The sequence below is a fragment of the Panicum virgatum genome, chromosome 2K, assembly GCF_016808335.1.
Source record: "Panicum virgatum strain AP13 chromosome 2K, P.virgatum_v5, whole genome shotgun sequence".
In the NCBI taxonomy this organism is placed as follows: domain Eukaryota; kingdom Viridiplantae; phylum Streptophyta; class Magnoliopsida; order Poales; family Poaceae; genus Panicum; species Panicum virgatum.
In genome coordinates this window covers 17,710,086-17,734,920 of record NC_053137.1, presented here as the reverse complement: position 1 = coordinate 17,734,920, position 24,835 = coordinate 17,710,086, and the positions used below count along the sequence as shown (strand labels likewise).

Genomic DNA, 24,835 nt, shown 5'->3' with positions numbered 1-24,835 from the left:
ATGACATCTTTTGTTTTCCTATATGGGCATGCATGCTAGAGCATATATCCCACCTTATACATGGTCATATACCACATTTGCCTCCATTGAAAAAAATACCATGAATTTTGGAGGGCAACTTGTGGTATAGGAACATGCTGTATGAATTGAAAAAACAACAAATAGTTCGTCTATATAATTGCAAGAGAAGATCCGTGAACAAGTTTTCAAGCTTGAGCAAGACCAGATGAAGAGTATCCACCATAATCATTTTGCACCTTTTTTTTTGAGAGGTCATTTTGTGACTATGCTATCATGAATGACAAGAGAGTAGTACCCAACTGATTACCAGTTTTTTTTTCATGGACCTGTTCTCGCGGGAAGAATTCTTATTATTCTTTCAATTGGACACTGGGACAGGAACGTGCCAATATCACATCATTGTGACCAGGTCATTGAGTTGGCGCCCAGGTTACGCCTCGTTGGCTTTTTTTTTTGCAAAGTGATATGTCTTGGAAAAGAAAAATGAAATGCAATTGAATTCTTGATCAGATATAATTAGTTGATTATATTAAAATGTGCAACATGGCAAATCAACTATTGAAACATCTAGAATAAATTTATGCAACATCCTAAAACGGCTCGTGCAACATCTCACATCACAAACATATTAAAAATAGCAACTACAACATCACATATGGACCGTGGAACAACTTTAAAACAACTATTGCAACATCAATAATCAACTAAAATGCTCACTATAATATTAGTAATCAACTCTTGCTGCAACATGTATGTCTGTCGCAACAAAAAAAAATCATGTGAGAAGTACACCACAACATCTATCATTGAGATTGGAGTGCCTTACGGCGCTGCAACATCAGCTCATACCTATCATAACAAAATTATGTGCAAAAAATTTCCACTACAATACTGGTACTGGATGAGTAGGCTGTCTGATATTTTGTTTCTATCAGACGTCCTACTATTAGTGTTACCCAAAAACTAAACAAGTACGATGCCGATATGAAGTCGACTGTGATAACCACAAGCTAGAAATAAAGGGGCGTGGAGCAGGTCAGACTTCTACTTTTATCTATTATTTTATTATTTGGCCAACAAACGGAGCCTCCACGTTTGCTTTCAAGGCCTAGAAATTTCCACATTAATCGGAGAAAAATAGAAAAAATAAAAAGTACTCACCACTGCCATTACGATAAAAATTAGCCTAAAATACCCCTTGCCTAATTAAAAATCACCCACCAATGCCATTATAAAAATTAAATATAAAATACCATTTAGCTATGTATCAGTTACAAATATATACTATTAATAAAACTAAAGCTAACAACAATCAATCAAAACAAATAAAAATAAGAATAATTATCTGCATAATATTATTAAAGCTCAACAAATCAAATTGTTATTATAGGTAGATCATAGTTGAATTGTTTTAATCAACAATAAGACATAATTTACGATAATAAACATGATGATATATGGTAAAAAATAGTATAACCTTTAAGTAAGGATACAACGACATGTAAATTTTTGAATTTTCAATACTAGCCGCGCAGATGCGTGGGTTATATGCCTAGTTGTTGTTGAAAAGTGGTAGCTTGATCTATTCTATATTTCTGTCTATGCTATTTAAATGTAGTAAACCAGGCCAATGGTTCGCCCAAACTAAAGCAAAAGCCAAAAGCTTTCGATTCACTGCACCGCGCGACGAGCTGACCACGAGCAAGTCAGCCAATGTCGCCAGCGGCGCCGTCCCTGTTGCTGTGTTCGCTGCTGCTTGCGGTGGCCACGCTAGTGGCCGCCGCGAGGAGGCACGGATGCCCAACCAAGTGCGGTGACGTCGACGTCCCCTACCCGTTCGGCATCGGCGCCGGCTGCTTCCGCAGCAAGGGCTTCGAGATCTCCTGCGTCAACAACGGCACCACGGCGGTGCTCCCCTCCGCCACGCACCACGCGATCCCGGTGACGAGCCTGTCGGTGGCGCCGCAGCCGGAGGCCAAGGTGATGCTGCCGGTGGCGTACCGGTGCTACAACTCGACCGGCGGCACCGTCAGCCTCTTCGACGGGCACGTCGACGTGAACACGCACGGTGTGTACCGCATCTCCGACGCCCGGAACGCGTTCGTGGTGCTCGGCTGCAACACCGGCGCGTACACCAGCAACTCCATCAGCAACGGCACCGGCCGCTACAACTACCAGTACTACATGGGCTGCTTCACCTACTGCAGCAGCGCCGGGAGCGCCATGGACGGCCGGTGCGCCAGCGTCGGCTGCTGCCGCGTCGACATCGCGCCCGGCCTCACCGACAACGTCGTCTCCTTCGAGGACTGGCCGCACGACAGCATGGACTACAGCCCCTGCGACATCGCCTTCCTCGTCGACAAGGACAGCTACGATTTCCGGGCGTCGGACCTGCGCATGGACGTGGAGCGGGCCAGCATGCCGGTGTGGCTGGATTGGGCCATCCGCGACGAGGAGAGCGCCCTGACGTGCGCCGCGGCCAGGAACAGCACTCGCTACGCCTGCGTCAGTGCGAACAGTGAGTGCGTCGACTCGGCCAATGTGCCTGGCTACTTCTGCAGATGCAAGCAAGGCTTCGAGGGCAACCCGTACGAAGACAACGGATGCACCAGTAAATATATCCTCTCACAAATTCGTTCCTCTATTCTTTGACTGACAACCTAAAATCTGTCATATTAAAAACTACTCTCTCTGTTTCAAATAATTGTAGATCGTTTTAACAAATCTACATATATAAATTTTACTATATATATATATATATAGGCATAACATATATCTATGTGCATAACAAAAGTACCGGTATGAGCTAAAAGTACCGGGTCTCTCTAGCTCATATTTACCCATTTTCTCTATTAAGTAATATATGTACTAATTCATGAGATAAACAGATGTCGACGAATGCACACGCCCCGAGGTGTATCCTTGCTACGGCATTTGTAAGGACACTGAAGGAACCTACCATTGCAAGTGCCCCTCAGGTTACATGACCACCAATGGTGGTGATCCGAAGAAGCAACAATGTATTCGGAAGTTCCCACTCCAAGCACGGCTTGCCCTAGGTTTACTCTCTCTCTCTCTCTCTCTCTCTCTCTCTCTCTCTCTCTCTCTCTCTCTCTCTCTCTCTCTCTCTCTCTAATTGGTCTTTATGTGTTTTTCGATTTCAAGAACTAACATATCTAATTGTTGGCTTTGAATGTCTGCAATAACAAATTTAAAAGATGACTTCACTCCAAACTAATCTATGAGCATCTCCAAGGCTTCCCAATATTTTTCCTCTAAATCTTATTGTTTGCCAACTCCCAAAATAGGCATGGGGAAGTAAAAAAATTCATCTCCAATAGTTTTCTATTTTTACATTCCGAAAATAAAAAGTTGTGGCTCCACAACGATAAATCCGCAGAAAAAATCGTGCTCCCGCGAATCCTATCGTCATGTTCCTTGTTTTCCGCCGCCGCTGCCGCCTGCAGTCCGCCGTCCGCCGCCTCCAATTCTGCTCGCCGCAGCCTGCCGTCCCGCACAAGAATGGGCTCTGGGCTTCCTACTGCCGGCACTATGGGTGATGGGATGGAATATGAGGAGGGAGGTTACTCCGCACTCAAAAAAAAAATGATGAGGGAGACGATGCTTGTCGTGCTGGGGGAGGGGCTCAAAAGCTGCCTCCATTGACGCTGAACAGGCCGCTCGTCACAAGCCGTGATGGCTTGATGGGTCTCGGACGGCCGTGACGAGCCAGATCATGCAGTGAGCTACTTGAGCTGCCTCTGCGCTCGTGACAAGCCGAGGCATGGCGCCCAGAAAACTGCTGGCGCAGGTAGGGTGAAAAAGGCGCGACAAAAAATCAGCCGCGGGGAGGCCGATCGGGAGCGACCGAGTCGTGCGCATATTTACACACAAGAATTTGCTAATTATTAGGAGATGGATAAATAGAATGAAAAAATATTGGAGACTATTTTTTCTCTTTTTTTTTAAAAAATAAGGATGGGGAATGAAGATTAGGAACTCTTAAAGATACTCATTAGATAGTGGTGTCACTGCTACAAAAGCGCTAGCATAAAAAAAACAGTATCACCGTCGCCGGCCATCATGATCAAGCCACTGCCAACGTCGCCATTCACCCATAGGGATGGCAACGGGACGCGACGGGGCCAGCAGGGAGTGCCCTCAGCCCCCTGCCCTAACCCCTGAACTTCTGTCCCCAACCCAACCTTGTGATGCATAAAGTTTACCCCGTGCCGACCGCGTTGAGGCCCTGAACTCTGTGGGGGATCTGCGGGGAATAGATAAGAAATTTCAGTACATGTTCATCATGATTCGAAACAACGAGCTCACGAATAAATAAAATAGTCGTACAGTAATATCCTTCGAACTTTGATATTTATCCCGACTAAAGTTGGATCAGGGACTAATGCATTCATTTGTCCCGAGTCTAACAGCCAGGGTGGATCGGAAGGGCTCTTTAGTTCCAGTTGGAGCTAAAGTCCAAACTTTTAGTCCCGGTTGGTACCACGAATCCGGACTAAAGGATCACCCTTTAGTACGAATTGGTGTTTGAAAGTGATTGTGTGCTCGTAGTCTAAAAGGGGAGGGGTAAATTAAGCAACTTAGAACCTTAATCTATGGCTCCAACTATTTTGTATAAAAATTTTATCTAAAACATGCTATCCAGATGTGCAACTACGGTTCTTTTAATGTGAAACCCTCATCCGAAAAAGAGTTTAGCAACCTATAGCCAATTCTATCAAGATACTACTCTATGAAAGTAAAAGCACATAAGTTGCAATATGAGATGTGGAAACGTAAATAGAGGATGAGAGGAAACAAACATTCGACATGAGAATTTATCTCGTGGTTCGGTTAGCCACAAAGGCACACCTACATCCATATTTTGAAAGCATTCACAAAGAGTATTGCTTCCCGACAATCAAGTCTATTCCGTGGACACAACCACGTTCACCTTGATCCCGTTTCCATTAAGGAGCTTGTTCACAAAGGATGGGGGTCTCCACGCCCCCACACAATGTCGTTGACGCCGCTCCACACCAAGCCGGAGGTGTCAGACCCGGGACAGCGGGACTGCCCACGGGCACGGAAAATTCTAGAGTAGGGAGTAGCACATGGATATACCATACCTCTCTTGTATCTACCCGAGTATGAGTAGAACTAGTCGACAAACTCGGGAACCAGCCGAACTCCTCGGACTGGGATCCTAACAGAACTCGACTAGGACTTTTCATGTAACCCTGTTCCCCCAGATTATATAAGGGCGAACAGGGACCCTCTCAAAAGGAACGAGACACATCGAACAACACCTAAGGGAATACAAACCACCACACAGGACGTAGGGTATTACGCTCCGGCGGCCTGAACCTGTCTAAATCCTTGTGTTCCTTGCACCATCGCGTTCCGATCCCGTCGAGTCCCTACTCATAACCACTCTCATCGGAATACCCCTCGGAGAACCCGACGGTAAAACACCGATAGCTGGCGCCCACCGTGGGGCCTCTCGCCAACGATCGTCAGAAGGACTCGATGGCTCCTCTCGACAACAACTCGGTGCTCGAAAATGGCACCTCCTTCCGCGTCGGCTCCTGGATCTTCATCGCCGACGGATCAGGCAGCTTCGAAAGCTGTTCGATCGACCAGAATCTTCTAGAAGTTCCAGAAGCCACAAGTCACCATGAATTCGACGACTTCGTCGGCCAACTCGAAGAAGTCGGATTCTCGACTCTCAACAACGAAACCCGAATTCAACCCGAATTCGACGCATTCAAAACCAAAACACTCTCCGAACTGGAAGAGGATTTGGAAAGATTGCTAGAAGATACCAAACAAGAAACTCCCATGGACGGAAAAGTTTTATCTTCCAACTGCATTCACTCCGCTGAACAAAATCTTCGGAAGAAAAAGTCAAAGACCAGCTTCAAGAAAACTACTCGCAGAAAGAAGCCGTCAGAAGACATTTTTCAAACATCGACAATATCGATGAAAAGATCGAACACTGCCTTCAGTTAACAGAAGATTTGTTCAATGTCAAGACTTCCTACGAAGAATTTTCCAACCCATGGGCTCTCAGCCTACAGAACTGGAACAGGATCAAGCATTCATCGAATACCTTGAACAACTTGAGGAACCAATTTCCGAAGATGAACTAGTCGAGTGGTCAAACGACATTGAACTGTTTTTGAAAGGACTAATAAATCCAGACAAGCTCGAAACACTTTGGGAACAATCCAAAGCCAAAAAACTATGGGATGATTCGTAAAACAAGACTTCGGCTCAATTGGATCAGTACCTTTCCAAGTCTCACCCCGTAGAAGACTCCGTTACAATCGAAGATTACATAAGTCACTGGTGCAATGTCGTTCAAACTCCAGATTCGGCCACTCCACAACAAAATCGCCGCAAGCCGCAGCTATTTTCTCCAGAAGAACGTGACAACTTGGACAAGTACAACCAATTCTTAGATGAACTCTTAATCCGAATCGAAGGCGGATGGTCTCTGGTAGACACCCTCCCTTATGATGAAGAACTTCTTCGACTCATGCTCGGACTATCTCCTCGAGCTAAGACAAACGAAGAATTCTACTCGGATTCAGATCAAACAGATAAAAGAAATCGATCCGCAATACAACCCGATTTGGACAAGAAGACGGAATCCGACAAGGAGTCGACCTCCACTGTTGCTACAAAAAGAGAACTACAATCCTCAAATCATGAGAGAGATAACAATTCTCAGAAGACGAAGAACTACCGTTCCAGCAAGGCCTTCCACTCAAAGAAGACAACATCAAATCGAGAATTCCCGGTCACGACTGCGAAATTTTCATGGCTACCCTTTCGGACCCTACAAACCGAAAGACCAACTCTACGGCGCTAGAAGACCTCAATTACGATGGTTTCCTTTCTCAAGCATAGACGAGCGAAACAGTAGCAGCCAGCTATGAATTCCCTTCATCTCCACCAGGCATCACGGTCACCGTTCACCTGGACAATAACCCGAAGAAAATCTTCAAGACGGAGCACCACCAACAGCTCGGCGACTCTTTTGACTACTCCAACAGCGACTTACACAATGTCATCAACATTGGTCGCAATGCAAGAACAATGATCATCAACAAAGGAGAAGATCATGAAGAAGTCGAAGCCTACAGCCCGACATCCAACTTCAAACTACCCGACAACTACGGGTACAACTCGTGGAAGTGACGCAGTCGAAGATCGATTCTACTTACCAGAAACTCCATTCAAAATGCTTCCTGCACCCCAAAGGAAAGCACTTGAGCTTCCAATGCATCATCCTTCGCAAAGCACTCGGAGCACCTCCACCTTCTGCCGACAAAGACAAAAAGAATCAACACGAGCAAAATCTCTTCTGACAATCAAAGAAGAAGGAGCTAGTCGGATGGGTCCAACCACCTCAGGGCTCACCCCCGGTCTTACATCCAATAAAGGCTAGGATGGGTCTGCCAGAGGGAGGTTCCACCCCCCTAACTACTCGAAGAAGAAGTACTCCACACAATAGTCGGTTGGGTCCAACCACCTCAGGGCTAACCCCCCGGTCTTACACCCAATAAAGGCTAGGATGGGTCCGCCCGAGGGAGGTTCCACCCCCGAACTATCAACAAAAACAACATAGGAGTACAACAACTATCCGACCGAGTCACCTCAGGGCTTACCCCCTGTCTTACACCCAATAAAGGCTAGGATGGGTTCGCCCAAGTTATGACTCAGTTTCCAAACTACTCGTGTTGGCAGAAAACAAATACTCAAATCGAATCCCCTCAGGGCCAACCCCCGGTCTTACACCCAATAAAGGCTAGGATGGGTACACCCGAGCAAGATTCAAAAATAAAGAAGAAATCAAGTGCATCAGAATTTGATGGAGGAGTGTACAAAGAAGAATTCATCATCAAAGACCCCAGAGACAAGTTCTGTACCTTCTTCAGGAGTTGGTACTCCATCAGCTACATCGAATACCAACCTTTCTTTGTTTACTCAAAGTAAAAGGCACGGCGAATCGAATAGCTGGGGCTAAAAGACATGAGCTCCGCAGCCCTAGAGAGAAGTTCTCTACCGTCTTCAGGAGTTGTTACTCCAATCAGCTACATCGAATACCAACCTTTTTTTTGTTTACTCAAGGTAAAAGGCACGTCGAATCGAGTAGGTGGGGCTAAGAGACACGAGCTCCGCGGCCCTAGAGACAAGTTCTCTGCCATCTTCAGGAGTTGGTACTCCATCAGCTACATCGAATACCAACCTTTCTTCTTTACTCAAGGTAAAAGGCACGGCGAATCGAGTAGCTGGGGCTAAGAGACATGAGCTCTGCGGCCCTAAGGGACAAGTTTCCTATCTCCCAAGAGGATTTTCTCATCCATGAGACAACAACTAATCGATTACTTCGGTACTCGGCCTTCGGAGGGACAAGTTCCCTATCTCCCAAGAGGATTTTCTCGTCCATGAGACAACAACTGATCGACTACTATGGTACTCGGCCTTCGGAGGGACAAGTTCCCTATCTCCCAAGGGGATTTTCTCGTCCATGAGATGACAGCTGATCGACTACTTCGGTACTCAGCCTTCGGAGGGACAAGTTCCCTATTTCCCAAATGGATTTCCTCGTCCATGAGACGACAATTGATCGACTACTTCGGCACTCGGCCTTCGGAGGGACAAGTTCCCTATCTCCAAGAAGAGCAACCCACCCATGAGGTGACAATTTGTCGACTGCTACGGTACTCAACTCAAGCTGAGACAAGATCTCTACCCCCCAAGAGGATTTGGTCATCCATGAGGTGACAATTCGTCGACTGCTACGATACTCGACTCAAGCTGAGACAAGATCTCTACCTCCCAAGACAATTTGGTCATCCATGAGGTGACAATTCGTCGACTGCTACAGTACTCGACTCAAGCTGAGACAAGATCTCTACTTCCCAAGAGGATTTGGTCATCCATGAGGTGACAATTCGCCGACAAGATCTCTACTACTCAAGAGGACTTAGTCATCAATGAGATGAAAATTCGTCGACTGCTACGACACTCGACCTCGAGAAGATACAAGACCCAGAAGGATTTCCTCGTCCATAAGACGACAACTCGTCGACTACTACAGTACTCGACCCATGAAGAGACAAGATCTCTATTTTTCAAAAAGGAATTATCATTCACCAAGATGGAGACTAGTCGACTACTACTCCATTTCCTAGGAAGGAACTATTCGTCAACGAGACGACAAGCAAATCGACTACTACGGTACTCGAAAAAACAACCCAAGACAGCCAAAGACAAGCTTCGCGAAAAGGCAACTAGCCGACCGGCCGTCAGTTAAAAAGAAAGTACTATACATCTGAATGTTAAAAGGTACTACAGTAGACACACATCCACAAAAGAGCCAAAAGAATATTACAACAATTGTTCAAGCCTCTGGCGCTGGCTCCAAGCCACTGATAACCTTATCAGCGATGGGTTTCATCTCCGTGACATACTTAGAGAATTTCTCCTCTGAACAGCCAATGGCCACCCCATCGCCAATAAGGGACAAGTTCGCAGAAGCCGATGAGGCAGTGTAGTCGCCACTCGCTGTCCACTTCCACCGGAACCGATCTGGTTCATCATTAAGTACCTCCCCATTCAATGCATGCCAAAGCCGGACGTAATCCCTGAGAGCAGCTACCGACAGCCCACCTCGAATGTCTCTGATCCAACGCTTTTGCACTAGGGCCTCCGCAACCGTGCACTTTCTAGTGATTCTTGGCGAGATAAACTGTAGGAGATGTGGCGCAAATGATCTGACTGATCGACCATCAATCCAATTGTCCAGCCAGAACAGTGTGCGCAACTAGAAACAAGCATTAGCAGATCAGTTCAAGCCTCCGTGTGGAAGGAATTTATCAGAGCCTCGAGGCAGGTTTATTGCTTGGTCTACTTCCAGCCTCCAAAAACTGTTAGTGTTAGTATAACTACTTATTTTTCTCAATAACCAGAAGTGACATTACCCTATTGCCGGTTCTTCTCAGCTCAATTTTTTTGTGCAGTTTCTTCACAAGATCGAGTAGCGACATTTAATTACAGCCGGTTCCAAATGAATCTTGAACTGGAACTAATATACCTTTTCTCTGTCTGTGTGCAGGGGCATAATAGTATAGCTTTTCTTAAAACATAGGCTAGAACATGAAACAATCTCTCTCTCTCTCTCTCCGAGTTCAGAAGGTGACAGGGAAGTTCGTGAATATCTCCAAAGAATCACACAGATTTGTATGGCTTGAGAGTTGGACTCGGAGCCTGCAATAACATTATTCGAGAGATCACATATGTTGCTTGTGATTGAAAAGTTAGGCCCAATGTGTGATAAGGGAGATTGTTAAGTTTAGATCCACATTGGAAATTAATGGTGGGCCAGCACAACAAATAAGGAGGGGCAATCCTTACCTATCATGTTAGTCTTTTGGGTTGAGACAAGCTCCAGGCCTTGGTTAGCTGGCTCTGGTTGACCTAGGTTCGGCAGGGTGCCGGCTTATGAGTATAATAGCTGGTCTAAATTCCGCTGGACACTAATATTTTATAATTTTTCAATTGAAAAGGTTACTTGATGTGAATTTTTTTTGATAGAGGTCATAACTCTGTACCCGTGTGCTTGATTACCTAGAAAATACAACTAGACATACATATTCCCTTGGTTCCTAATTACATGTTTTTTTTTACTTTTTTTAGATATATAGTTTTTATTACGTATCTTGACATAGCTTATTATTTAAATGCACACCCCCAAAAATGTTACCTATAAATCCAAAACAACATATAATTTGAGATTGAGGGAGTAAATGCTTAAAGATGCTTAACTTAGTGCTTTCAATCACTGTTTCTGTACATATTTATTAATAAAGTATGCGAATCTTGTAACGGCAATAGGATGCACAGCTAGCAAAGCTTCTTATATGACCGTTTAGGCTAATTCACCAATCTTTTTTTTTCTTTCTTTACCAAATGCAAAGTCATAAATTTTAGCAATAAATAAATAAAAACAAAAAAGAACTGGCTACTTCAGGTGCCAAAAGGCATATGGGTTGGGGGGGGGGAGAGAGAGAGAGAGAGAGAGAGAGAGAGAGAGAGAGAGAGTTTATTATTGCCTATTTCAACATTTATTAAAATGGAAGGCTAATGAGAACGCTTACGGATTTTCCATAATCTTTTGTATGTAGGAATCTGTTCGGGCTTTCTCTTCTTAGCTGTTGCTATGTTGTTCACACTAATCGTATGCCACAAAAGAAGGATGAACCAACTTTTCCAAAGGAATGGTGGTTCCGTGCTTGAGAAGGTGGATAACATCAGGATTTTCACCAAGGAGGAGCTCAAGAAAATCACAAAGAACAATTCACACATCCTTGGCAAAGGAGGCTCCGGTTATGTCTATAAGGGGACTCTTGAGGACAGCACAATGGTGGCAGTCAAGGCTTCCATTGAGGTAAGCGAAGCTCTGAAGGAGGATTTCACCAATGAAGTGATCATCCAATCACAAATGATCCACAAGAACATCATCAAGCTCTTGGGTTGCTGCTTAGAGGTTGATGTCCCAATGCTGGTATATGAGTTTGCTTCTAATGGGAACCTCTACGATGTCCTCCATGGCAAAGCCAACCGCCACCTGCCTCTCTCTTTGGACCTGCGCCTGGACATTGCAACTGAATCTGCTGAGGGGTTAAAATACATGCACTCGTCCACAAACCACACCATACGACATGGTGATGTTAAGTCAGCCAACATACTTCTGGATGGCAATTTCATGCCTAAAATCTCAGATTTTGGGACGTCCAAGCTGCTAGGAAGAGATGAGGACTTCACGATGTTTGTGGTAGCGAGCATGGGCTATATAGACCCGGTATTCCACCAAACCGGGCTTTTGACTCGGAAGAGTGACGTGTACAGCTTTGGAGTTGTTCTCTTGGAGCTTATCTGCCGGAAGCCAACCATATACGACGAACATTGCAGCCTCATCATTGAGTTCCATAGAGTTTTGGTGAAGAATAACAGTGGAAGGGCAATGTTCGACAAGGATATTTCAGTAACCGAAGAAGATGTGTTTGTCCTGGATGAAATTGGCAAGCTTGCCGTTGAGTGTTTGAATGAAAAGGTTGAAGACAGACCTGATATGAAGGAAGTAGCAGAACAGCTTCTGATGCTTAGGAGAGCTAGGAAATATGGAGAATGGAACTGCAGGAGTCCCCATCACTTCGAGTATAAAAACCAGACTTGAGGAGGTTCCATGACCTACAACAACCTTTTATCAACCGAACAAGAAGCGCCATGCTATTGTTGGATAATCCAGGCACGACTGATCTGTATGGCTTAGCTAGAATAAAGGAGCTCATATCTAGCCAAGATTGAGCGCGTCCGTGTACTAGCCACTCTGCATGTCCGCATGCAATGGTTTTAGTTGTTTTCGTTGGGTCACAGGTGTAGTAGTGGTGATGATCGGGTCTTCGGGACGTGGGATGGCGCGGCCGAAGTGGAGGCATGAGAATCGCAGCGTCGTGGCTTGTTTTGGCCACTCGTTTTGGTTGTAATTGACAGTATAAGTTTGTTATCAATACACAAAAAATGCCGGTTGGTTGCGTCACCAAACTATTGTGTTCCACTGTGTTCTCGTGTGCGTTGTCACATCCGGTTAATGAAAGAAAACCGAATGCATCTCATATATGTGCTAGGATCAAGTTCACACACATATGATAGACTTATAAAGTGAAATATCATTACAATGCCATAACAAAAGAGAGTAAATAGTACTTTATTACAAGACCGACAGTCTTAAACATAACGAATGATAAACATCTCAGAGTAACAGTGGAACATCATCTTCACAGGTAGATGACTGGGAAACACATGCCTAGTACTCCTCGAAGTCTTCTGGGAACTCCGGGCAATTATCTTGGTCTGAACAGCGATATGCAAGGGTGAGTATTCTTATGGTTGGTACTCAATAAGTGGTAGGGAGAAATTATACTACATGCAAAGGCTAAGTCAAGGAATGACTGACATGGTTTGATTGCAATGAGCACTTTTAGTTGATCAAGTCTTAATTAGCAAGCATTAACTAAGTTCAAGTTTATACCATTAAACCCACAAGTATATAACTGATGTAAAGAACTGAACAACATAAATAAACAACATCGATTTAGATCATCTTCAAGTTCAATTATCATGTGAGGGTCCAAGCCGCTCTTAACCGTGAGCACGGCTGATATATTAGTTTTCACTCTGCAGTGGTTGTACACTTTACCCACAATTTGTGTTTCCCATGTCGCCCGGGTTTGCAAGGCCCTTAAACACTTCCTTTGGTGTGTGGCTAGGGATTCACTACGAGGCCTTTACAAAGATTCCCTAACCTATGACAATTCGCTAAGGTTTCAAGTCAAAGTGGTCATAACACTTCCTAATGAGGAGGTACCTTAGCCAATACATACTTCTCCAGCGTGGAATGAACACTATATAAGGCAATTATAAGGTGCTGAGCACACACAAACAGGGAGGTAAATACTATTCCAAAAATATGAGAATGCTATGTGTTCATGCTTATACTTCTCCAGCCCTGGTTGCCTACTAGTGCTAACTCAATGTCTTCTCCTTTTATTCCCAAAGCCGAGCTTTGACATACTGAACTTGTCTTCCTTTGTGTCGCTGCTTAGCTTAAAAGCATGACCTTGCTGTCTCTGCAGGGCCTGTAGGAGTTATGCTGTGAGAGGCAAACTGATGATGAGGCCAGTGCCTCGAATCAATGCCAGCTTCCATCCAGCATTTCCTCAACACTCAAGCTTTCAAGATGCAAACAGGAAGAAACAAACTGTGAGTGGGTTTTCCCTGTCTCGCAAGGAGTTTGCTGTGCATGTCTGTTTACTATATATGCTTGACTCTATTGATATTTTCTTTTTCAGGTTGCTTGCTATCAAAGAAAGCAAGCTCCACAGATATAAGCCAAGTAAGCCACCTACTTCTGATTTTGTAATGGCAAAATGTTCGTTGCCACTTCATTATTGATTATTAGTCTAGTACTTGATTACTATGTGAACCAACTTTTTGTCACAGTAATTAAGTGCCCTATTAGTTGACGTAATAGCCTGCAGCTTGCCTGCTCACTTCCGAATTGATAAGGCCACAGTTACCCATGCTCTAGTTAAGAAATTTGATCATTTTGTTTCTATGTAGAAATTCCCAAAAGAATCTGCTGAATCCCTGGCTTTTTGAGGACTATATCTGCATTTGCTTGATCTTTTGTCCCTTGTGGTTTTGTAGATTCAAAGCTTGTTTATTGTGTTCTTCGGAGTATTTTGTTCACTACTGTTGATACTTCCATACCATCCTTAAACTAAATAGAAATAAACCTTGCTAGCAGTTTTCATAAGATGTTAAGCAAGTCTCCATTAAACTAAGGTTGAAATCATTTCTATGCAAATTCAATATGTACATGCTAAACACATCTCGCTGGCCCTAGCTCAAATAGTACATGCTTGTTCTTTTGAACCCTTGTTCTTTTGTCGTATATCGTAAAATATCAGAAATGATAGATTATGTGATTACTTGCAGGAAGGTATGCTTCTGGACTTCTGGATCGAAACTATCAGATGATCCAGTAAGTAGTATTCACCAACATGGCTCAAAGTGAAAAGTTAAGGTTTAGTTCTTGTAGAACGCCATTGGGTTCAGCTTATGTATTAGTTCAGAAAAGTAGTGTTAGGAACCGCTGGAAAATAAGGTAGCAGAATAGAGGAGGCACTGTGATTTATGTATGAGCACAGATGTATGCACATATGTATGTCTGATCAGAGGATGAACTTTATATGATGTATATATGGCCTATTTTTTTGTCAATTTCTGTCACCTATTTTTAATTTTTTTGTTTTTTTAATTTGTTACAGGAGACGCTAGTTTTCTATCTGCGTCTCCAATGACCCAACGTCGGAGATGCGGGAGTAATGAGGCGCATCACTGTTAATCTTTATAGGTGACGTGGATAATTAAGAAATGTGTCTCCGATAAGAGGTTATCGGTGACGCGAGAAATCTGCGTCACCAATGTGATTTACATCAGTGACGTTTTTTTGTTTTTTTAATTTGTTACAGGAGACGCTAGTTTTCTATCTGCGTCTCCAATGACCCAACGTCGGAGATGCGGGAGTAATGAGGCGCATCACTGTTAATCTTTATAGGTGACGTGGATAATTAAGAAATGTGTCTCCGATAAGAGGTTATCGGTGACGCGAGAAATCTGCGTCACCAATGTGATTTACATCAGTGACGAAAATTTGGTGACGTGAATTTTTTTCGTCACTAATTAGCTTTTTTCCGCGTCACCAATGAGGGATTAATCTAGCATAGTGGCAAATATTAGCAACGGGTGCACAATCCGTCCCTAAAAATACGTTTTTTTACCTGCCTCTACAAATACTTTTCGTAGTAGTGTTTCTAGGTTCAGAGCTAGATAATTGGATCGATCAATAATGGTGCCCTCCCTTCCTTGTCCTCTTTTCTCTTGTTCCACACCGCAAGTACCAGTGCTAGCCAAATATAATGCTCCTAGCAGGGTCCATCGATCGATCCCCCAGGCCCCGGTCTCGCTATCTGTCTCGCTCACTCAGTGTAAAATAAACTGCTTATTATTATTATGTCCTATTTCTCTAAAGATAACCATGCATACCTCACGCGTCTATCTAAAGAAAAGAATAAAGAGAGGAAGAATGGTTAATAGCAACGAAATATCTAGTGTTCTGTAGCGTATATATACAAGATAGAAGGATTTTGCTAACATCTGTTGTTACATACAAAAACTCACTCAACGCTCAAAGGTTTAAGACGAACTCTGGCAGGAGGTCAGGGGTTCTTGTGTGGATAAACTAACTCATTAAGCTTTGAAGTTCATTGGCAGTATAGTAGGAGGAATCATGCATGCATTCTGGCGTTATAGTTCGGTGTCGGAGCGAGAACCGGCCGGAGGCAAGGAAGAAGAGATGAGGAGGTCCATGGTCTTTTCTGTAACTGGGGATGTACTGCACCGCTAACTTAATTTTTACCCCAACCCCTTAGCTTCCTCGAGGGAGAAAAATATCTCCTGTCCGGTTGTCCCAGGCAAGAGGAAGAAATTAAGACGCCCATGTGGCATCTTCCTATTTCTATGTGCTTCTTCGTCCATGCTACTGGCTAGCAGCCTAGCACTGTACTATACATGCCCGTAGTAACTCCGATCCCCCTCTCTCCCTACTCTACTGTACCCCACGCCAGTAATAATGTACGGTCCGGCAAAGCATTAAGGCTCGATGCTACGGTCGCATGTGTTTGATTCCCCCCGGCTATGCCGGCAAGCAAGTGTCGACGTGCACCACACACACACAAAGCCGGTGCTTGGCTTCTTCCTCGGTGTGGCACGCCGGCCGGCGCTCGAGCCGCCGAGCGCGAGCAGCACCTCCGTCCTTGCATATAAACCAAAGGAAACTAGCTGTATAGCCTGCGTATTTACGCGGCTAGAATTGAAAATTTAAAAATTTGTATGTCGTTGTGTGACATCCCAAAAATCTATTAAAATTAAATCACGCGGTAAAATATTTTTTTTCAAAAACTTTTCATCGTTGAGCTCAAAATCCTACTAAAACCCTGAACCCTAATTCCCGGAATCTTTCTCTGTTCCAAACGTCCGATTTCCAACCCCCCGACCCCTTTCCCTGTGGCCTCGTCTGCGCGCGCACGCGAACGCTGAGCATGGCCGACCGGCCCCGCGGTCGTCGCCGCGATCAGCACCGGCGTGAGTCTCTCCCACTCTCTTCTCTCTCTCTTCCCCTTTTTCTTTTTCATTTTTCATTTTCCCTTTTCTATTTCCATTTTCTTTTTCCTCTCTCCTTCCTCCCTCCCCTCTGCCGCTCTCCCCCGCGCGCTGCTCAGCTCGTCGCCATGCCCGCACGCGCACCTGCCTCGGCGCCGTCCGCGCGCGCACCCCCGCTCCCGGCCTCCCCTCTAGCCCGCGCACCCGCCACGCAAAGCACCGCCGCCGCATGCGCCAAGGCACTGCTCCCACGTGCGGCGCCCCGCCTTCGCCGCCGACCGCCCCTGTGCTTGCACAGCGCCGCCTGCTACCGCTCACACCTGCCCGAAGCATCCCGTCACCTCTGCGCCACTCCACGACGGCCGCAAGCAGCCGGAGCGCCATTAAAGGCACCTCGCGCCGCTCGCCGGCCACCACCGCCGCGTTCCACCGCCCCACCGCCTTGCTCGTCCTATAAAAGGGCCCCGCGCCGCTTCTCCACCACCACGGCCATCCCAGCCTCCTAACGCCCCCTCCTCCCTAACTCCGCAGCGCCGCCACGCAGAGCTCCAGAGCCGCCGCCGCAAGCCACAGCGGAGCCGCCTCCACGCTCCACCTCCGCCCAAGGTGAGGGGCGCAATAGATTCCCCTCGCTCTCCTCCCCATTTCCCCCTTCTCTTTGGCTGCCATCAAGCTCCGCAGCGGCATCACCACGGCCGCCGCCGCTCACCGCCGCCCGCTCTCGTGGCCGGGCCGCCTTGGACCACCCCGGCCCAAGCAACGGCCAGGGATCGGGTCCTCTCTCCTCCCTCTCTCTTTTCCCTCACTCAGGAGCCACCCTCGCGCCCCAAGCCGCCGGCCCAGGCCACCGCCGGCGTGCGCCACCCCCTCCCCTGTTTCGCAGCGGGGTGAAGGAAGAAGACAGGACAAATATGCCCATACCCCCTTTGTTCCCATTGAAATAAGAACCCTTCCACTCTATGGCTTATTTGCAAAATAAACCTTCCCTTTATTATATTTCAAAATAAATCCTTCCCTCATGTAAATATACTTCTAAACAAACCCCTGACCTCTTTCAAAATAACCCGAGTAATTTTTAAAATACCAATCAAGCCCCTACCTTCTCAGAAATAATTACAAACAGGTCCCTGACTCCTTATTTGACCCCTGAACCTTTATATAACCTATCATTTCATGCGCCAAATAATCTCAGATCGACCTGAAACTTTGCCACGCCTCTCATAACATAGTGTTGGCCATGCCATTAGGAAACCGCCCAAAAATATTACTTCTATCTCCATATCTTAATTGTTTCCGATTCGAGCTCAACGATAAAGCTTTTATTTCTTTTTCTTGATTGTGTGGTTGTTTGTATATGTCGTAGATCACGGTGTGAACGAAGGAGAGCCCGTCAACGAGCAGTACTGCAAGCAAGCGAACGAGGACCAGTTCTGCGACCCCGAGCCCGAAGGATAGCACTTCGATCAGGAAACCCCGGAAGGATTTGAAGACGGCAAGTTCAATCCCATCCTTTGATGCATGCTTTTGTCCTAGTTTTTATAAACACAACCTATTGGCCTGTTTTAGAAAATTGCATATGTTTTCCCTGCTGAAAACATGGTTGGATAGCCACCCCTTGATTTGTTATAACCATTCCTTGACCACCTAGATTAATGTCTGAATGTGTTGTTTGGATGTTAATCACTGCTAGAACGCTTAGGACCTCATACACAATACAACTTATTTTATAATGAAAATGTGTGTGTGTGTGTGGGAAGGGAGAAAAGTGGAATTTCGAAAGATGAATTTAGACGGGATGGATGGCATTTCTGTGTGATTTGCCGATGGGTGTGCTCGTGCCTGTGTGGCAGAGCAAGGAAGGGAGATATCCATCTTGTCACAATTAAGGACCGAGTTGGTGTGTCATCTCACCCAACTCCACTATCGTGCAAACCACTCGACCGTTGAATGGGCAACGGCTTAGCATAAACCCCACTAGTTAGTCTAATAGCCATCAGGAGAGCTGAGAGCAACGGGTGATCAAAGAGAAGGGATTAGCTCCGTGTGACTTATGCCCCGGTTAAAACCTCTGTGATAGGTCAATGACCCCTTGGTGGTTCCCGTGATGGCTAGTCAGTTCTAGCTAAGGTGGGTAATGGCTTTGTTGGGATCTGCACCGACACTAAGGTGATCGAGTTGCGGTACCCCGCTTGTGGGTAAAGTTGCACACCTCTACAGAGTTGAAATCTATTCGAATAGTCGTGCCCACGGTACTGGGCGAGTTACAGTGTGGTCACACAACTAGTGTTTATTCTGGGAAGGGATGGGTTGGCATGAGTTGTTTTGGGAAAAGTGTCCGGTAGTTGTGCCTGTGCTACGGCGGATGAGGAGTCCGGTAGCAGCTTAAAACTTGGATCCTATGTGGGTCAACACTACGTGTTACTCGGTGCAAGAAAAACTTGCTTTGAAAATCCTTTCTTTCAAATGAACCCCTGCATAAAATATTGTTTCTCCGCAAATTAAACCCTAGCCTTTTCCTTGATTTACCCTGTGCATTATATTCTGTTTATACCCCCTCAGTGGGTGTGGTTGGACTTGGTGAGTACGTTTGTACTCACCCCATTCTTAATTTTTTTCAGAGGAAGATCCAGACTACGTTCCCGAAGACGTCGAGTAGGGTACCGTTCTGCACCCAGCCTTGCCTGTGGATAGGGTCACCCGCAGGAAATTCCGTATGGCGCAAGACTCTGATGACCCCCTCTTCGTAGTTAATGTAGTTGTGTGGGTTTTAGTTGTAATCCTCGCGGTAGTGGCGCTTCACTGCCCATTACCGCGTAGAGTTGTACGGTGATGAACCATCTGATGTAATAAATGTGTCATCAGCCTCCTGGGACTAATGTTGGTATCACATTTAAGTCTTCTCTCATCAGGGGACGCTTCAGGTGGTATTAGAGCCGTAGGTTGGCCGTAGGACGTGACCCTAGGAGCGAAACCCATCTTCAGGCCCTTTTCATATTAGGATCTTTCCTTACTCAATCCTTTTTCCACACAAAGACTCACCAATGGTTTTTGCCCTATTCCAGATGGCTGACAATGGATGAAGTGGCGGAATCTGCCACGCAGAGCCCGGCCTTCCTAAGTTATTGATACCCAGCCTGGAACGCGTCGGAGTGGTGGACCCACCAGAGTACGTCTACCGGGAGTACGACTCCAGGGGCACTGCGCGACATGATGATCTTCGTGGGAAAGAGCACCTGCTACCCTGACGTGGACCCTTGGTTCATCTCCACCACTGGCTTTCGCTTCCCTGACACCTACCGAAAAGCCGCCCGTAAAGCCCTGCGACGTCTGCGTGTGATCTACAAGCACCATTTTCAGCAGACTTCTATGGGATTTTTCCCGCCTATGGAAGGAAGAGGACGCACATGGATTGCACGTATGAGAGGACTTGGGAGAGAAGAAGAGGAGTTAGAAGATACGGTCTCCCACCTATCCATCCACCTCACCGGCCTGGATGAACTTTACCGCGATCAAGCGGCACAGTTGAAGCAACAAATCCACAGGGCAGAAAAGGCAACCCAAGAACTGGAGAAGCAACGGACAAGAGCCGCACGTGCCGAGTATTCCCTAGCCGCTCTCCAAGCCCAAATGCAAGAATACGAGGCTCGCAGAGGAATAGGTGGGTGGATAGAGGAAGAACCTGAAGAAACTCATAGGGATAAAGGTACTCAGACCGAAGATGATGTGATGGATCAGTGTCTTCCACCAAAGAAGCGCCCTATCCGGATCGAGAAAGAGTCCCCATGATAGGGGTAGCACTCCGAGCTAGAACCCTATCCTAATAATCGTGTATCCATGAATTCTGTATTCCCCATGTTGCAGTAATAAATACCATCTGTCCCCTTTGTACCCAAATACTCGTGCAAAATTTGTTCACCCTATCTTTGTTTTCAGATGGCTAAGGAAGAATGGACCTAGGGCAATTGCCAAGCTGCACCTGGCTTCCCCATCCTGTTGATCAACGCCCTGGAAAGCCATGGCGTTACGGAACGCCCAAGGTACTACAGCAGAGAGTACGAGCACCATGATACCCTCCGCTGTAGGGTAATCCTGGTCATCACAAGGAGTGACCGCTACCCCGACATCCAGCCATGGCGAGTGACCGCTACAGGATTTAGGCACCAAGATACCTATCCCTTGGCCGTCAGAAAGGCACTCCGTTACCTGTGCCGGATTTTTGAAAGACACCTCGCTTCCACACCAATGAGATTCTTCCCGCCGGCCATCAGAACCCCAGTTTGGGAAGCACGCATGAGAAGTCTGGAACGGCGCCACCATGAAGAAGACCCTCTGTACCAAGTGGCTACTTATCTAGCCTCCTTGGATCAGCTCTTTGACAAGCAAGCCAACATTCTGAGGGAGCAGACTCATCGAGCTGAGCAAGCAGAGCTCGCGGTAAGACTGCAACAGATCCGAGCAGCCCAAGCCGAGGCAAGAGCCGCAGCCGCGGTAAGCAGCGAAGCAGTTGCTCAGGAGAGCCTCAGGCAAGCCCGAGACCGGCGTATGCAAGACTGGACCAGAAGTGGAACCCCAGTCCCTGCAATTGGGGAAGACCATGTTCTACTCGGGACACCCGTCATAGGATGGGGACCACTCGTGATAACCCCACAAGCCCCACTCGAGAACCCTGAAAGGTCTACTGCCGCCAATGAAGGAGAAGCTGCTACGCAACCCAGGGAAAACAGAAACCTGGAGGACGGCGAGCAAGGACAACTTGTACACTCCTCCCCAGAAGAAGGCTCGCCCCGCGAGTAGAATGACCGATGCCATCCTAGTGTTGCACCCTCCCAAGCCCCCTTTGGCTTAAGTTGTACCCTTAAGTGTGAACCTGTACCCGGATGTGTAGTACGTGTTTTAGTCTTGTCCCCGTGTTGTACCCTCCCTTGCAGTAATAAAGTTGTTTGTGCTTGTTGTTTGCTATGTTTGTGTGCTTGTTAGTTGGTGTGCTTTCGGCAGAAGGTAGATTCTGCCTTTTCAAAAGTACGAATTAAACAACTTAAACATCACTTAATCCCAATCTCACAAAAACTCTACCCAATCTACAGATGGCTTCCCGAAGCATTACGAGGGCCTCCCGCATTCAGAACCCTGCAGTCGCTGGTACGGGAGTGCAGCCTAATGGACAGAACCCCCTCAGGAAGAACAGGAAGTGAGCCAGAACGAAGGAGAAAATCGAGAAGTGCCACTGCCACCACCACCACACCTCGGAGACCTGGCACAGATAATCCACAATCAGACCCTCACCCTAGAAACACTGGCCAATGCCCTCGTAAACAAGCGGCCCCGAGAGCAAACCATGAATGACAAGCTGACAGCTTTTTTGAGGTGGCGCACCTTTGCCGGATCTAGCAACCCCTTGGATGCAGATGACTGGCTACGTGTAATTCAGGGGAAGCTCGAGCCGTTCGAGTGTTAGGACCGAGACAAAGTCCTTCTGGCAGCCCACCAACTCACCGGGACTGCCTTAGCCTGGTGGGAGAATTACTACGCTGCTGCCGAAGATGCCTCCACCATCACTTGGAAGGAATTCATGAAGGAGTTCCGCCGCTATCACATCCCCTCGGCCACCATGAAGCGCAAGGAGGATGAGTTCCGCGCACTGCGGCAAGGAAGCATGTCGGTGGAAGAGTACACCCATCAGTTCATGGAGCTGGCCCGATATGCACCAGAAGAAATGAATGATGATGAGAAGAGGCAGGACATGTTCAAGAAAGGATTAAACCCAGAACTCCGGACTTTGCTTACTCCGCAGATCTATCAAGACTTCAACACTCTGATGAACAAGGCCATTCTTACAGAAAGGGCCAAAATTGAAGAAAGGAAGGATAACAAGCGCAAGTTTCTGGAAAGCAAGGCCCGCCAGCAGGGTCGCTTCCAGAAACCAAGGAATTCCAGCTATATGGCACCAAGATATCAGGCCCCAATGCAGTATAGGACCCAGTCTCAGGTAACAGGCCCGCAGTCCCCTAACACACAGCTCAGGAGCTAGAACACCATGAGGGCCCCGCAAAGCAATGCAAGCCAGGTCACCACCAACAACAGCAATGCTAGGGTCTGTTTCAACTGTCGTGAGATAGGACATTTCATTGCCAACTGCCCATATGCCAAGAACAAGCCTGCTACATCAGCCTTCTCCAACACGGTGAATGGACCAAGGCCAGTTCTGTTAGGTGCCAACCGAGTGCCCATCCACAACAACAGCAACACCAACAACAACAGTCAGCAGATGAGGAAGCCCCAGCAGTCATTTGGACGAGCCCGCGTCAACCACATCAACGCGCAGGAGGCTCAAGGAGCTCAGGGCATAGTGCTCGGTGAGTACCTGGTCAGCTCAGCTCTTGCAACAGTACTATTTGATTCTGGAGCATCACACTCGTTCATATCCTCGAGTTTTGTGGAAAAGCACAATATACCTACAGTGCTACTAAAAACACCCCTATTAACCCGGACGCCTGGAGGTGACATCAAGTGTCAACTAGGTTGTCTACGGGTAAGGATCAATTTAAGTGGGGTAGAATTTTTAGCAGACTTAGTAGTACTTAAGTCTAAGGGAATAGACGTGATCCTTGGAATAGACTGGTTAAGATGACACAATGGTCTCATAGGTTGTACTGACAAGGTGGTACACCTAACAAACCCGGAAGGAGTACGAGTGACCTGCCATACCCGGGTAAGTGGATCTGACCCAATGGTGTTTAGCATGGAAGCCAAGTCTTTGGAAGAAGTCCCGGTAGTAAACGAATACCCAGATGTTTTTCCTGAAGAACTTCCCGGAATGCCACCAGATAGGGATATAGAGTTTGTTATCGACCTTGTCCCTGGAACTGCCCCTATAGCCAAGAGACCCTATAGGATGGCAGCCTCCGAATTGGCAGAATTAAAGAAGCAACTGGAAGAATTACAACGAATTGGCTTCATCAGACCAAGCTCATCGCCTTGGGGAGCCCCAGTCCTATTTGTCAAGAAGAAGGATGGGAGTATGATGTTGTGTGTAGATTACCGGGCGCTGAACGAAGTTACCATCAAGAATAAGTACCCCCTCCCCAGGATTGATGACCTTTTCAATCAACTAAAAGGAGCCAAGTACTTCTCCAAGATTGATTTGAGGTCAGGATATTTTCAGCTCAAGATTAGAGAGAGCGACATCCCAAAGACAGCCTTTGTCACCCGATATGGGCAGTTTGAGTTCACCGTGATGTCTTTTGGACTAACTAATGGACCTGCGTATTTCATGAATCTCATGAACAAGGTTTTTATGGACGAGTTAGATAAGTTTGTCGTAGTCTTTATCGACGACATACTTATTTACTTGAAGAGTGTTTAGGAGCACGAGCAACATCTTAGAGTGGTTTTGGAAAAATTGAGAGCGAACAAACTCTATGCAAAATTCAGCAAGTGTGAATTTTGGCTAGAGAAAGTGGCTTTTCTTGGACATATTCTAACCGCAGAAGGAGTAGCAGTGGACCCCGAGAAGGTCGAAGCAGTTTCCAACTGGCAGCAAGCGACCAATGTTAGTGAAATCAGAAGTTTTCTTGGATTAGCTGGGTGTTATCGGAGATTCATTGAAGAATTTTCCAAAATAGCTCGACCCATGACAGAGCTTCTCAAGAAGGAGAAGAAATTCACCTGGACAGAGTCATGTGAGAGAAGTTTTCAAGAATTGAAGGATAGGTTGACGACTGCCCCAGTGCTGACCCTACCGGATATTCATCGAGATTTTGTCATTTATTGTGATGCATCCCGACAAGGATTGGGTTGTGTACTGATGCAAGACGGGAAAGTTGTTGCATATGCTTCCCGCCAACTCAAGCCTCATGAGCAGAATTATCCAACCCATGATTTGGAATTTGTAGCCGTAGTGCATGCCCTTAAGATTTGGAGACATTATTTGATTGGAAATAAATGTGAGATTTACACCGACCATAAGAGTTTGAAGTATATCTTCACCCAACCGGATTTGAACTTAAGGCAAAGA

General features: G+C 46.4%; 1 protein-coding gene and 1 long non-coding RNA gene across 2 annotated transcripts; one reads left to right on the top strand and one right to left on the bottom strand.

Moving 5' to 3' along the window:
- Positions 1 to 1,652: 1,652 nt before the first annotated feature.
- LOC120669746 (wall-associated receptor kinase 2-like) lies at positions 1,653 to 12,639 on the top strand. The gene is made up of 3 exons (XM_039949588.1): positions 1,653 to 2,632; positions 2,910 to 3,080; positions 11,220 to 12,639. The coding sequence occupies exons 1-3, from the start codon at positions 1,735 to 1,737 to the stop codon at positions 12,269 to 12,271; spliced, it is 2,121 nt and encodes a 706-aa protein (XP_039805522.1). The 5' UTR covers positions 1,653 to 1,734; the 3' UTR covers positions 12,272 to 12,639.
- On the bottom strand, positions 4,039 to 7,596 carry LOC120669752. The gene is made up of 3 exons (XR_005672784.1): positions 7,438 to 7,596; positions 7,254 to 7,350; positions 4,039 to 4,288 (listed from the first exon to the last, which is right to left on the bottom strand). It is a non-coding gene; the product is annotated as an uncharacterized LOC120669752 (long non-coding RNA).
- Positions 12,640 to 24,835: the final 12,196 nt, after the last annotated feature.

What these genes read in the sequence shown, in the direction of transcription:
- LOC120669746 (XM_039949588.1), top strand. Translation starts at nt 1,735, where the DNA reads ATGTCGCCAGCGGCGCCGTCCCTGTTGCTGTGTTCGCTGCTGCTTGCG. An exon ending in CGAAGACAACGGATGCACCA is followed by an intron (nt 2,633 to 2,909) that starts GTAAATATATCC and finishes TGAGATAAACAG; the next exon opens with ATGTCGACGAATGCACACGC. An exon ending in CCAAGCACGGCTTGCCCTAG is followed by an intron (nt 3,081 to 11,219) that starts GTTTACTCTCTC and finishes TTTTGTATGTAG; the next exon opens with GAATCTGTTCGGGCTTTCTC.